A 15748-nucleotide genomic window follows, 5' to 3' on the forward strand; every position below is an offset into this window, starting at 1 on the left:
AACTGTATTAATTCATTGTGAGTAGTTTATTCAATTGTAAATACATATATTCACGTCAACAAGGTTTTGTTGCAAAAGTTGCTCCTGTCTAGTATTTTCTTAATGACCTTACCACAATATGGCCTCTTTATCTCCAGAAAATATCTATGTTGCATTAAACAAATAGTGTCACCAAATATATTGCAGGTATGGAGAGCCTGCATGGTTCCTAAATAATAAGCTAAACATCTTTTGCGGTCCAAGCAGTTCCTCTTTAATAATGCAATAATGAAAATTTTCTGATTTATTGTGCAACACTTTACTAATTGTGCATTTGTAAAAAACTGAAATTAGATACTTTCTTCTAAATACATTTTTCTCATAGCTATTTGCAAGTTGGGTATTCATTGTGAAAAAAAAAAAAATTATTGGACATCAACAATCCTGACAAGTGATGTTTGATAAAAACAAAAAAATCCCTACCTAGCTCTTTAAACACTGATATTGCCCATTAGACTTTAGCTATGCAGATGCCATTAAGTTTCTTCAATCCCATTTTGAGTCCTATTTATAGAGACACTGTTACATTTTTAAACTGTCAAACATTCCTGTCAATACAGTTTTGTATAACCCCATCAACAGGCAGAGAAAAACAGTAAATCACAATGTTAAGTGGTAGATCTTTCTTTACAACTCATCTCCCAAGTCTTACTGGAAAAACTTACACTACACACTGACTATTACATGTTTTCTTCAGAAATTAAATTATGTTAATTTGATATTTCACAACAAATGCAATCTCAAACCACTGTACAAGATAAACAAGCCTAATTTATGTTTAGTTATATAAAATTAATTTTAATCATTTTCAATGCAATCCAGTCATCAGCTTAACAGTCAAATTCATTACATAATGTAATGTTAATTAGAAAAGTATAGCATGAGGCTACAGTAGAGAGGATTCCCTGTCAACAGGAAGTAACCTCCAGCAGAAGTACGCTCAGTAGTAGCAACCATCTGCCTTCACAAGCTGGGTGTTGAGAAGACTGAGTTGACAGAGAAAAGAGCAACTCACAGAAGGGAATAATAACATAAAGAGAACACAAAGATAACGGCACCATTGGGTGTCATTAATTTTAAGTGCAATTATTGGAACAGTAGTACCTAAACTGATGGAAATTGCAAATGAGTATTAGAGTAGCTATTTAAACATTCTGGCCATTTGCATTTGCCATTAATTGACGTTAAACCTGTAAATGTAAAAGCTGAAGCTAAAGAAGCATTTAAATACTATGTTACGCTTTCCAAAGAAAAAAAGAGATTAAAAGCTACAAGATAATGATGTGCATTGATCTGTACCCTGATTTAGCTTCTTTCTGTATCCCTGGTGAGATTTTATTGTCGGACTTTGTGCCTCAATAATCAAACGGCACATAATTGGCTTTTTGTGGCCCTTATTAAACAGCAAGGGGGACGATGGATGGACGGGGGCATCCTTTTTATTCACTTTAATTAAGCACATCTCCTTCGTATTGGCTGTGTAAAGGGAAATTGAGTTTTGAAGTATAAATTGTTCAGCATTCCCTCCCCATTAGCTGTTAGTAATTTATTCACAATCCCATAGTCCCCCTTGTAAAACTTAAGCTTTATTTGTTAAAGGATAAAGCGATGCAGGAGGTCACAGTAGAAATTTTCTAGGGTTAGAACTTGATATGCCAAAGTTACAAGCTTCACAATTAAAAAGGGAATATCTTTGGATTGTGGCTTGGAAATGCCGCAGAAATGACGGATACAGACGGCTCCAGATATTCCAAATTTAATAAAACGAAAGGATTTTATGTTGCTCAGTACCCTCAATCTTTGACTGTAACTTTCTGAATTGTCATTTATTATCCACTCCCTGTCAAAGTGACCTACAAGAAAGTGGGACTTAAAGGAGTGGCACACTTAGCGGAGTCCCCAGCTTGGCGCTCTGCCTTATATCTTCCATGTCTCTTCAATGTTCGAGGCTTGAAGGTGATTACGATTCTCCTTCCAGCTCCCCTCATAACCATCCTTCAGCTATATGGTCTGTGCTCTTGTCACTTAACCTTCACATATTCCTTCCCCTCTCCATTTTTTATATTATGGCATCTCTGTGAGGCAGGGTGTGGCAACTGTTTAGATTATTTAAAATTCCTAATTAAATGTTAATACTCAGAGTAGGAAAATTAAGCTGACCTTAGTCTTTATTCTTTGATCAGCCAAATCTGTGCTTACATGTATTCAAATTGTTAAATTGTCCTGCTGGAGTTGGGTCTATCCCAACTGGCATTGAACAGGCCTTTCTACTTCTGTGCTGTCTTGAAGTTTCAAATATCTCTAAACCAGTTGGGACATCTCGCCCCTTGACTAATGGAGACTCAGGTGTAGATGTAACATGAAGTTTGAAAGCAAATTGTACGAGCACAACTAAACTATACTTTCACATTTGGTTTGGAAAGCCACTTTGGTTTGTTTTGCCTCTTGGATATTTCACATATTTATGGAAAACATAAACTCAGAAGGTGAGAAACCACTTTTCCACTTAAGCAAACAGTAACGAGAAAGTTGTTTGCTTTGGAGATTAACATTGTTTTCCTCCAATTTTGTTTTGATCCAATGAAATTTGTTATTCAGAAGTTAAGGTAATCTCTAAATTCAATTGGGATAATGAACCATGAAACTCTCAAACTAAAATGTACTATTGAGTGCATTTCTTTCATCAATACACTCATTTTAGTCAATTTTTTGCAATCCTAAACTTTCTGGATTGCTAGATTGTTCAGTAGGTGTTTTCAAGGTGGTAGCATTACCTGAGAAACTGATTTGCACTTTTAATTAAGACTTAAAGTTTTTTTTTTTTTTTTTACTTCCACCACCCTTAGAGCTGCACTACAGAGTTGAGGGAGTGAGGCCTTGTATGGTGTTGCTTCTGAACAAGCATGCCTGTGCCTCAGTTTGTTCCTAAAGGGAAGTTTGGACAGTCCAGACCAATGTCACATGACTGGGCTTGTGACTGACCTTACGTAACATTACAATAGCCCCCGCTGCCTAGCTGCCAGGAAAGCAACAGCCAGGGCTTTGATTTTTTTTTGTGGATCAATAAAGTGTCACATCATTATTACAGCTCTGTTGCAGCTCAATGGTTTATTTTAAACAGTCGAACACCTGGATACATCAGACTGTGGCTGTCATAAATTAAACAATAAAATGTGCTTACACAAATACAGCCCTGCAGATTACCCTTGTATTCTGAGTCTATGGAATGTTTCTGCAAGAATTGTTGGTTCTGTTACTCTCTTGTGAAAAATTTAATAAAAGGTTATGTTACCTAAACTCACTTTTGGTTTCCAAACCTGTGCAAAAGTTGGTTATCTGAAAAGGTTTTCCCCTAATGAGACCATTTGAGCTGCACTTGCATCTATTGCTCATTCAAACATGGAAACACGTCCACTTAATGCCCAGTACCATGGTCAAAACTCACAGAGGAAGTTGCAACTTCAAGTATGACCCCTGCATTGATGTATGTTTATAGAAGATCAGTTTTCAATTATGTACATCCATATGCGAGGGCATCAGCACAGATTCTGCCTGGTTTTCCCACATCCATTTGTTCATTTTACTCCATATAGCTTTCCCATGTGGAAGCTTTCTATTAATAGGAGGGTCTAATGTGCGATCATCCCAGCAGGCTTTTTACAACTGAATGGGCCAGTAGGTCCTCTGCGTTGTTACTAAGGCACAGATTAACCACAAGACGAAGTCACTGCACTTGATTTTTTCTCCTTACACTCAATTCTGCCAGTGTAGCTATTATGCTATATAGATGATATTATTAAGGGTTCCACAGCTCTAAAAATGATATTCTAAAGATATTTTATATCTGGGTTTTTTTAAGCTATAGAAATGTTTGTATGTTTAATTGGGAGCCAAGCAGCCATTGATTGTTTTCACCTAGTTTCATTTTTCTGCCTCTAGCAATATTGAGCCGTCAAAATGATGCACAAATCAAGCAGAGTTCAATTGCTTTTTAACGCACTGTGTTGTCAATTTTGGCTCAAAGCGGTTGTGTTGGAGCAAGCACTCAATCGTTACTTTATTTAGTACCCCTTGCTGTTACGGGGTTGGATCCCCTTTTTCTCTTGAAAACTGCCTAAATTCTTTGTGGCATAGATTCAATAAGATGTTCAAAACATGCCTCTGAGATTTTGCTGCATATTGACATGACATAATTGCTGTTACTCTGCATTTTTCCACAGCACATCCAGGACCTGACTCTCCCGTTTCACCACATCACTATAGTGCTCTGTTGAATGGCCATTCAATTACAGTCCAATCATTTTGAGATGATTTTAGCTTTTTAAAATGGTACATTTTTCTGCTGGGTGTAGCCACTAGAAGATGAGATCTTTGTGCCCATAAAGGGTTGGATACGATCAGCAAGAATAGTCAGGTAGGCTGTGCTTTTGAAAGTGGCTCCTAAAAGGCCCAAAAGTGAACAAAGAACATATTCCCCAAATAATTTCCCACTACCAGCCTGAACCATTAAAACTAGAATGGATGGGTCTGCTTCCATGATGTTTGCACAAAATTATGATCCTACCAACTGAATTTTTCAGCTGAAATTTTGGCTCATCAGACTAGGTCATGTTTTTCCACTACGTTGCTGTTTGTTAAGCTCTTGTGTAAATTCAGGTTTCAGTTTCCTGCTCTTAGCTGACATGAGTGATACCTGGTTTGGAGAGATGGATGTGTGTGAAATCCCAGTAGATCAGTAGTTTCTTAAATACTCAAGCCTGGCACCAACAACCATCCCACATTCAAAGTCACATATGTCTCCTTTCCTTCCTCGTTTTGATGCTTGGTTTAAACTTTAACAAATCATCTTTACTGCTTAAGTGCATTGAGTTGCTCCTTTCAGATTGATTCATACACTGTGTTAACATCAATCCACAAGTGTATCTAATAAAGTGGAAAGTGAGTTCACAAAACATGGACAAGCATTGCTACAAGAATCAAGCATTTGAGGCATATAAATGCTTTAAAGTCCTTGAAACTATCTCCAAATTTACTGGGATTATCAATGAATGCCCTTTTTGTAACTAATATGAAGTCTTTATTACATATTGATTTCATACTAATTGGCCTAATCTACCAGTTCTAATGCCTCATTTAAGCTTTTGGTAGATTTAGCGATATTGACAGAGACACTCTGACTGATGTTTTCATTTCTGAGGATCCCACTGTCTAATTCAACTGCTGACTTAACAGTGGTGTTTTTCAGTAAAAAGATTTATCTTGTTCAAAGTCTGCATTGAGTCTTTATTGATCTACATGATAGTTTGCTAGATTTGCTTCCCAGTTGAACACATTTTGTGACACAATATTTTGTGACACATTACATACATTAAAACACAAATAGAGCTTTGACTTCACATCCAGCATGTTTTGTGAAACCATATTTTTGTTGTACTTTTTAAAAAGTGAAATTGATTACTTAAAATTTCACTTGCCAATGTTCAAAGCTTTTGGGCTTCAGTAACAATGCTTCCATGCATTTAACTTCACAATTTTAGATGCCAATGGCAGCACAGAATCGTCCTAAAAGGAGTTTTCTTATTTTTTTGTAAATGTCAACGGGATAAGATAATGGAATGAAAAAACAAACACTCAGCTTAGATACAAAGAATGCTTTATGTTTTTCAGAGGTGTGTAATTGAGATGAGATTGAGATAAATATCTCGCAAACTTGCTGAACAAGTTTGGTAAGAATCTCAACAGTGTATAATCTGTCCTTTCGTAACATTAAAATAAGGTAACATAAATATTTAAAAAGACACTTTAGGAGTTTCCACCTCCTTAAAAGCCTTTGCTCTTAATCATGGTGAACTTTAGAGATCTTCCACAATCAACCCAGATGGAAAAATGAAAGAAGAGCTGCATGCAGAGGAATAACTGCTCAGTCCTCTGATTCTTCCTCCTGGTGCCTGTGAGTCATGATGTGAAGTTGTCAGCGGCTTCATCAGAACTCTATAGCACACAGCATGGCAAACATGCTGCAGCCACAACTGTCGGCCACATTTAGCCTACTTCTGCAGCAGTAAAGACATAAGAATAAGCGTCACGTGTTCTAGACATTATTCTTCAAGTAGTTCTACTGTCTCTCTTTACATTTTTTCATATCATAACCATAATTTTTTACTGATTTCATTGGGATAAAGGACGCATCAAAGACCTGAGTAATCTGTTGTGCATTTTCATTCTTCTTTATTCAGATACCCTTATATAAAACTTCACAATATAGCTGCAATTGTAGTGGACGGTGGTTCTATAAAGTTTTGGTTCGGCGGGGGGGTTGACCCAGGTGTACCTAAAAAAAAAAAAAAAATGCATGGAAACCACTGCTATGGCAGGAAGACAAGAAATAGTGGCGGGCTTTATGGTTCCTATCACCAAAGAAAGTGGCAGAAATTTATCAAGCAACTTCATGAGATTTTTGTTTGTGAAAAATCTTAATACTTCACAGAAAGACATTATTGTGTGTTTATCACATTAAATCGCCTTAAAATATATTGAGTTTTATTGTTGTAATCTTGCAAATTTTGAAAAATGTTCAGGAGGTTTTAGTGTTTCTGGCATATAGTGTGCACTTGTTAACATATATTAATCAGTGACATTGCAGTGCTTATGTCTGTGAGTGTGTGTGATAGAGAACAGGATACAGGAGAGCGGAGCATTACCAATATAAGGCAGAGAACCTCTGCTTTGGTATGTGAATCGGTCTCCTATAACAAAACATGACATTTATTCCTGTTTTCAGGTTAAACATTCACTCTATGCATCTGTGTGCTTGTGGATGTGTGTCCCATGCCCAAGGATGTTTTTATTGATTGACTAGTTGTAATGGACAGAAGAGGGGAGATATAAAGGGATGATGAAAGAGGTCCAGCAGCTGAGTGGAAACAAAGGAATCAATCAGCCAGTTCTTTGAGTTTATAAGGAGAAAAGACTGAAATGGAGGGATGAGGGAAAGATGGAGAACAGAGAGGAAGGTCATTGAAGAAGGCTTGTGTAAGTAGGAAAGAAAGTTGAACATGGTGTGGGATTGATGACTACAGAGTCACAAGGCAAAAAAGGAATAAAAAAGACACTTAAGGGCAGATTAGAAAACATGGAAGATATGCAGGGGAAAGCAAAATAGCAAACAAAATACGAAATATGAGCCGAGCAGCAAACAAGTGGTTGAGGGGAAGAGTGGAAACCATGTGACTTTTGTGTGTGAGCTGCATGCTAACTAACATACAAATACAGCAAGGTGAAAACACACCTGCATCAGCAACTAGAAAGAAAGGAAGCAGCAGGAGGGTCTTATAGAGGACATCCTTTCCTTCTTCCTCGCTTTTCTTCTTCCCTTATCCCCAGCGACCATCTTTTTTCTCCTTTGACCTAAATGTTTCTTTTTCTCTCTCCCTCTTTGTCTTCATTCCTGCACCTGGATTCCCTTTTTCTTACCTTTCAAGTGTCCGGTATCATTTTTCCCAGCTTTATTTTCTCATTTTCCTCTCTCCCTCCTTCTGTACCTCTTTTTCATCCAGTCCACGCTTTGATCAAGTCTTCTGTGGTTTACTGCGACTCTACTCCCTCTAATTTATGAAACCATAAATGATATCAGCTGCATTATCCATTCCTTGACCTAAATAAACACATAATACACTCACCCACCCTGCAAAGCAGCACGATAAGTAACTCAAAGGCAGATTTTAAAGCTCTATGCACAGCAAATATTTTTACAACGTGATAATTAAGATAGAGAAAAAAAAACTGAAACTGACCAAATGTGGTTTGCTTGTTCATGAGAACTGGGAAGGTTGTTTTGTCTATGTGTGCATTTTACTGTGTGCAGAGAAAGGAAAAAAACACAGCTTGAAATTGTGAAATATATTAGTGAGAAAATAACCCATTATGGGGTAATATGATTTATGTTAATTATAAACAGCAACAGTATTTAAAGTGCCCCTTAAATTGGTTTGCAAAAGTAATCATAAACCTCTAAGCATCAAGGAATTTTAAATACGGTGGTAAAAACAAAGTAATGATGCTGCAGCGAGTGAGAAAAAAAAGCGAAAAACCTGATAATCAAACACCACTTTGCAGAAGAAAAGACAATTAATTATGATGGCCTAATGGTAATTTGTTATAAATTTGTTGTGGTTGTTGATTTTTGCCGGTGCTCTGTTTGTGCATTATAGATAAACACAATGGCTGTTTTTTAATGAAATCTGTGATGATTGAATGGATGAAAATGTTGCATCAATGTGTTTGTCTTCTCTGATGACATTTTCAACCACATTTAAGCTCAACCAGGACAAGCAATCAACATAATTTGCATACATTTGCTTAATTTAATTCACAATCAGCTTTTTCAATTAATCAAACTGAGCTGTTGATATATCCAAATGAATTATGTTTAAGTGTCACAAACTTACACTCAATAGATTCAAGTGATTTCTAAGTTCTGTGTTATGTTTAAGTGAAATCTGATCCATTTTTTCCTTTTACGTTCTTGACAGAACTTTTTCTTGTTTTCACTTTAATCTCCTATTTGGCACTTTGAATGCTCAGGCTTGTTTTATTTGTAAAATTAATATTTGTAAAACAAAAAGATGTTTTGTTGCATGACGTTGCACTGTATGCATTTATTTCAAACTGTAAAGTGCAACTCTTTGCTTAAATTTTATTTGATGGTTCTACAGAAATACAGGGGATATAAAAAACAAAGATTATTTGTACTTTAGGTAGCAAAAGTTTTATTTAAGCAGCAGATTAACTCATCAGCCCTGTTTGCTCACCACAGAGAGAACTGACAAGAAACATTTTTTTTCTGTGGGCGTTTTGAATTCCGGAAACAAAGCATACTTCCCCCTTAAAACTTACAATAGATCGTTGAGCTCTAGTTGCTCTCAGATGTGCAGTTACATGTTCAGGATGTAAATAAATTTAGCTGAGTCATTGCGATCGTGAAAAACGGGTTGAACTACGTTGTTTACGTCAATGTTCCCGCCTCTAACGTTCCTTTCTCTCTTTCCCAGTTCTTCACCTAAAATCTCCTCCTGCATCCTCCTTCCCCAGGAGTCTGCAGTTGATTTCCGTCACAGCAAGTCACGTACACACTTCCTGCTTGTCTTTTAGGCTGTTCTCATGGTGACGTGGCAAAAAGTTTCCCATCTGAGACCAACATCTGTTCACTGCAGAACATGTGGCTGTTTTAGCTTCATTTATCATAGTTTTATAGATGACGTAGTTTGTTTGGGTTTGCCACAAGTTTGCATATGGTTTTAGAAGAATCTCAAGTTTTTAAGCACTTGTAATTTGAGAACCACAACCTTTGGAAGTTGGAAAAACAACTTCCAAAGCCTCAGAATTTTCTGTAAAATGTATGCTCGCCATTATCAAACATGTTTTTAAGAAGGTTGATGCAATCCATTTTTCTCCCCAGGCTTTAAAGTTAAATGCACACACAAGTCAAATTGCATAATAACGGCTCTAATGGAGCAATTGATGCCATGAGGTGATGTTTTTTAGAAGATGTGAGATTTTATGATTCTTTCCAAGTGTTATAATAGTGTCTGGGGTCTAACCTGCTTTCTTTTTTAAGATGTGTGGATGCTATGGGTGTAACAACAGTACAGTTTAGAACTTTAGGGGTTCCTCAGGGTATCTAAAAAGGGATACCTTTCAGCAAATGGTACTGTAGTGAAACATGGGATCATGTTTCAGTTGCGTCATAAAGATCTTTTCAGGAAACAGTTTTGTGCAAAAGTGCTTATTGGCCAAATGTAGGAGTTTTAGTTCTTCCTCGGGAGTAAATGTGACCTGAGACAGCTTCCAGGGTCATTGAGACTATCATTGATACAAATGGAGATGTCCAAGGAGTTCTTGAGCTTTCAAAGCTTGAGTTTAGTTGGCAGGTTTTCTTGAAGAGCCTCTTAAAATGTTTCAGAAAACAATTATTTGTGAAAGTTCTTGAGGTTTTTTTATGTCATGTAGAGGTGTTTAATATGTTTTTAAGGAGTTTCGGGGCTTCTTAAGTTATAGGGCTAAAGAAGGGGTTTGTTAGGAGGATCCAGATGTCTAGAACAGTTGGCTCATGTGATTTAAGAGGCCTTCAAGGGTCATTGGAGCTTTCAGAAATTCTCTAGTAGACCCTTTAAACTTACTCCAGTAAAATTGTATAGCAAGTTGTTTGAATTCTTAATTGATGAAGATTGAAGAGTTCTTTCTAAGAGGTTTCATCAATTCATGAGAGGCTTTTAAGGTCATTGCAACTTTCAAGAATCCTAATAGGACCCACATTGTTAACTTCAAATGGTCTTAATGGTTTTCATGAGCATTTGAGTTTATTAAAATACAAACAAAATATGAATGTGGCGATGCCACAAATGTATAATTTTACACTTTAAACCAAGACTTTTCTTGCCTTCTTACTCTTTCGTCCTTGTCTCTGCTGGCCATTCATTTTCAGCAGTTTACGGTTCAAAATGTCTTAAGAACATAAAGCAAATCCCTGTACAAAGTTTACAATACTTGGTCAGATTTTACAAAATAAATCAAACACAGGAACAAGAGGAAGATTCACAATCTGAAAAACAAATACAGAAACAATGCAGTCTGCTTCACAGATAAACATCCCCTCAGCCGACAAAAGAAAACTAATCACCTTAGGACCTCTTGGGTAACTTTGCTCTGAGCCACAGGGGGATTTTGCAGAATAAATGCATAATGCAACCTCTACGGTAACTGTCGATGCCTGTGTCGCGTTTTCTGACTGCCTCTGTCGGTTTCTGTGTTGAACCTCTAAACGTGGAAGTCTCATTATCTCTAATGAGTGGCTGTTGAAAGATGAAGAGCTGTTGATGAGAGCTCCTTCTGACTCAGACAGTGAACAGGGTAATAATATACAGTATTGGCCACATGATGGGGGCTTTTATCCAAAGTGCCTTGCTGTGCTTCGCCTGCATGCATATTTTAGAAAGGGAACTAGCTAAACCTCTAGTTCTAACAATGTGACTCTTCACAAAAAACACCAACTGCAGCAGCATGTATCAAAGGTGGAGCAGGGTTATTTTCATGCTTGGTAGCATGTTTCAAAGAGTTGCAGGGGGGGATATAAATTTCTTTGTTTTGACACAAAACTGCAAAGGTTCATATTTGTTCATATCTCACAGGAGATCTATCCAGCTGTGATCAGCAGCTCCAGATTTATTCTGGGTTCATGTTTCAGAGAGTGACTTGGTTTTTTGTGTGGGGGGGGGGACGACTCTGTTGTGTCTCAGAAGACCCAAACGCCTGGGAATTGTGTGTGAATTTCAGTACTGATGTGAACTTTCTCTCTTTGTTTCCATCTTTAGTATGGGGAGGAGGAGGTGTGTTCGGACCGCTTGGACACAGACTTCCCTGACATCGACCTCTCCCAGCTGGACACCAGTGACTTTGACAGCGTCAACTGCCTCAGTGAGCTGCAGTGGTGCACTGATCATCCAGCGGATGTGTCACCAGCCTCCATCCACTACAGTACGGCAGATGAGCTCTTTGAGGTGAGCTTTTACCACCGAAGTGAAGTTCATGTAATCTGCAGTTGAGTCATGGACTGCAGATGACTCAACTAGAATGCATGCTGATGTGCATTCTAGCATAGAATGCACATCAGCATAGATGTGTAGAATGCTTTTATAATAGCACAATTTCATTTTGCTCTGTTAACAATGAAATATTTGGTTTATTTTATTGTTAATAGTTAAGGGACAGTGACATATACCTAATGTGTGCTGTTGCAGTGTCAGTCAATAAATATCAGTCGTACAACAGTGCAGATTTTTTTTGTATCTTTGTCTGTCACAAACACAGACTTTGTTTCTGTATGAAAACAGTGAGGTCAAATTTTCCATTATGTTTCTGTTTACCAGATGATCTGCAGATTTTTTCCTCAATAGTCATTATGTTTACAAATTGTTCAATTTCTCCAAATTAATTTCCTTCTGTTAAATGAGGGCATGTTGAAAGGCACAACAGTCCTGCATCTTTATTTTTGCAGTCCTGTTCAGGGTGAAAACTTTTATATTCTGCATCGAAACTACTGTCGTACATTTTATTTTGTTTCCTAATAAATACATTTAGAAGTTGTATTTTTTCAAATAGGTAGCAGGGGGAAAAATTGTAAAACACATAGTGAATTCTTTTCTCAAGAAATTTGGAATGGTTGTATTGAAATAAGATTCACACCAAATGTTGGTAATAATCCAAGTAATCCATGGATAAAAATAAATAAAAGCAATTTATTCTAAACTGAGGTTATATATAATAAAGGTTATAGCACAATGAATAAATTTTGAACATGCTTTCTAAAGTAGATTAAATACTTAACTGAAAGAGATTTCCTGTGTCGACAGTCTAGTCTCAGGACTTATTTCATAGAGTGATCTCTAGTTCTTTGCATTGATTTTCAATTGTATTCATGTCAGGTGATTGATTGGACCACTCTGTCAGCTTTATTTTCTTTGAAGCCGACTTAGAGTTGCTTCTCTGTGTCTTTGGGATCATTATCTTGATTAAAAGTCCACCTTCATTAAATCTTCATGTCATGCGGTGTGGTGAGGGTTGGTGAGGCAGACGCTGTAGACCCAGGTAAGATGAATATGATGTTTTTAATGAAGGGTAAACACACTCTAGGAACGGGCCGCACGGCCGAGCTGAAGCCAGGGCTCGACGCCGGTAGCAACCGCTAAACAAAACAGAAACTCGGAAGAGAGAACACACATTCGACGAGGACCCGACGAGGAACAAGGAACACAGGTGGAGTTAAATACATGGGAGGGTAATGACAGAACGAGACACACCTGGGAACAATCAAGGGGAGGACAGGACAACGAAGAGACGTAAGGACACAGAAAACTCTAAATAAACACAGAAAAACACAGATCCTGACACTTCACATTTTCATCAAGTGCCATTTACTGAAAGGTATCCCCAAAGCACGATGCTCCCACCTACAAAACTCACTTTTTTGAATTTTACATATTGCCTGGTCGGACTATATTCTTCCAATATAACATTGGTGTGTTAATTCTTCCTGTAGCAAATTAGTTTCTGTGTGCTTATCGTTCAGAAGTGGTATTGCAGTGTTATCACAGAAAACCCTGCTAATTTCATGTCTCTTGGAACCTCTCTATGATTCACCGACTCTTATTATTATTCTTTTGACTTTTATGGTGAAATATCTTTCTTCATTATGACCTAGGAGATTCTCACAGGAACATTGAGAAGTTTAGAAAAAGGTGAACAACCAAAGCAATCGCTACGTTTTGCAGCAACAAGGTTGAGAGAGCCCTTCCTTTCTTTTTACCCATTGTGAGATGACTCTTGTGCAATACCCTGGTAATAGGAAAGCTTTTTATAGGCCACAAATTAGTATCAAATCAGTTACTATTAATTTGCATTGAAGCGGTTGGGATTTCTTTCTAATAGATTTCAGTGAGTTTTATGGCGTTCTCTGCCTTTTTGCAGCTTCTTTTCTTCACGTGTCCATTTCTTATTACCTGGGTAATCCCATCATGTCTTGTGAATTTCAGGTTAATGGCTTTATAAGAAATTGAATTTTTGAGAAAATTGGTGTGGTTTATACTTTTTATTCCTTGCTAATCCTGTAATTTAATTAACTAAATCAAATACTTTATTATGCTACTTCACTTAAACATTGCGTACTGTGTTCTTGACCTCCAGTACAACTTGTGCAGTCGCCAGAGCATTTCGGTTTGTTGACACGTGCATGATCCCAACTTTTCACTTGATCCTTGTTCTGAGATTCAGACATGCAGCAGGCCTCAGAGGGCACTGCCAACAAAACTGATTCCCATTTACACTGTGTAACATGATAATGGAGGCAGTCCATCAGTTTGAACTGGCCGAGTGCTTCTGCAAGGGGCCGGCGACAACCTTCAGGCTTCAGTTTCCTGGGGCCCTTCCTCCAGGAATTCGGAGAATCCCCATCTTGATTTTCCCATATCTAAAAACCAATACTTCATTATTGACCAGGCGAGGTGTTGTGGTCTCATTACAAAGGATAAATCGAGTGCACTTTGCGAATAAAAAGGAACAACTGAGAAATAACATAGCATTTTGGTGCAGATTGTGGGTCATGTAATCCAGCCCTGCAGGTGGAAATTGCTCTGATCCTGTGATGCAGCGCAGAGTGTTGCCTAAATGAAGACAGGCAAGGCATGATGGGAATGCTGGTAAAGTAAACAGTTACTGTCTGTCTTTGCTGTTCGTCTCTGAGTGCCTCAGTCTTTATCACTACTTTGATTAATTTTAGCTGACACCAAGCTAGTGCCTATTCATTGCAGACACAAAACAGGTCTTCATAGTAAAGTCTGACCTTTTTAAAAACAAAAGTCCACATTTTGCATTAATATTTTATTTTCCTCATCTCATTTTGTTTGTTGAATCTTTTGTTAAAAATGTGAAGTTAATAACCTTTCATATGACTTTTAACTTAGTGTCGATTTCTTTAATGCATAATTTCATTACGCAGGTTCCTGGTTTCACTTTGCCTAATCTAATATGAAAATGTCTTTATACACGAATTTCTATTTATTTATTTATCTGCCATTGCTTTCCTTTTATTAATTAATCTTTTGTTTTTATATTTCATATCTCATTTGCTCATTTCTCTGATTTTGTCTTTTTACACTTTAAATTTGCACCGTTCAAGCCCAGTATTTTGTACCTCTGTGCTTATACGCCCCCTTTCCTCCTTTGCAACATCACATTTTGGCCGCATAGTATGTCAGACTGATACAACTTTGCAGACAGTCAGGCATCATTTAATTATCTCTGAATACAGTGATAAGGACACAAATGAAGCTATTGTCAGTGTATCTTTTATGCCTCTGCTTCCTGTCAGTTGATTTCTTTATAGCAGCATATTGGAATTTAATCCCATGTTGAAAGTTATTGATCGCATTTCCGTGGGAAGACTCAATATAACCTTGGAGACTAAATCAAAGAGATTGTTTCTAAAGGTTAGAGCAATTATAACTCATCATTTGTTTTTAAACTGTAGCAATATAGATGCTTGTCTATACATCTAATTTATCACATACATAAATAAGATGTTTTCTATGTTTTTTTGTATAAACCTTTATTTGGATTAAATATATTAATAAAGAAATCTCTCCAGTGCCAAAAACCATTTTTGCTATTTTTTCTGTCATGATGCCAAGGTTCTCTGGGCCTTTTGAAGAAAAGCACACCCACAGCATCACACATCCTCCACTGTACTTACTAGCAGGCATGAGGTGATTTTCTATATAATTTATCCTCATCTGGCCATATGCAAAGTCCCAGTAGCTTTTTGCAATTGTTCACATGGTTATGATTTGCAGTGGTAGGGAATAAATACTTTTTACTGTTTCTGATGGAGATTTTTTTCACCTCCTTTAACATCTTTCTCACTTTGTGTGATGGAACGGTAAACTTGTTCCTGTTGTTTTCAACTTCTAAATTATTGCTCTGACTGTAGAAATGAGTCATTTCTTGACTTACAAAGATCCTCAAACATCTGACATGTCCTCTTGTCTTTTTGTCTTTTGAAGAGTAGGCCATGTCTTACAACATTTTTATATCCCCAGTTATATCTGAATAATTGGAAGTTTTTAAGCAATCTAATCAACTTAATGTATAAGTTGCATAG

At 37.2% G+C, this 15748-nt stretch overlaps 1 protein-coding gene across 1 annotated transcript in view; it reads left to right on the top strand.

The window, feature by feature from the left end:
• The window catches only part of ppargc1b (peroxisome proliferator-activated receptor gamma, coactivator 1 beta), a 100126-nt gene that overhangs the window by 52701 nt on the left and 31677 nt on the right, over positions 1–15748 (top strand). The window contains exon 2 of the mRNA XM_032554759.1: positions 11409–11594. Coding sequence (XP_032410650.1) covers positions 11409–11594 — 186 coding nt within the window. The remainder of the gene's footprint in view (positions 1–11408; positions 11595–15748) is intronic.

This window comes from Xiphophorus hellerii, chromosome 23 (assembly GCF_003331165.1).
Source record: "Xiphophorus hellerii strain 12219 chromosome 23, Xiphophorus_hellerii-4.1, whole genome shotgun sequence".
In the NCBI taxonomy this organism is placed as follows: Eukaryota; Metazoa; Chordata; class Actinopteri; order Cyprinodontiformes; family Poeciliidae; genus Xiphophorus; species Xiphophorus hellerii.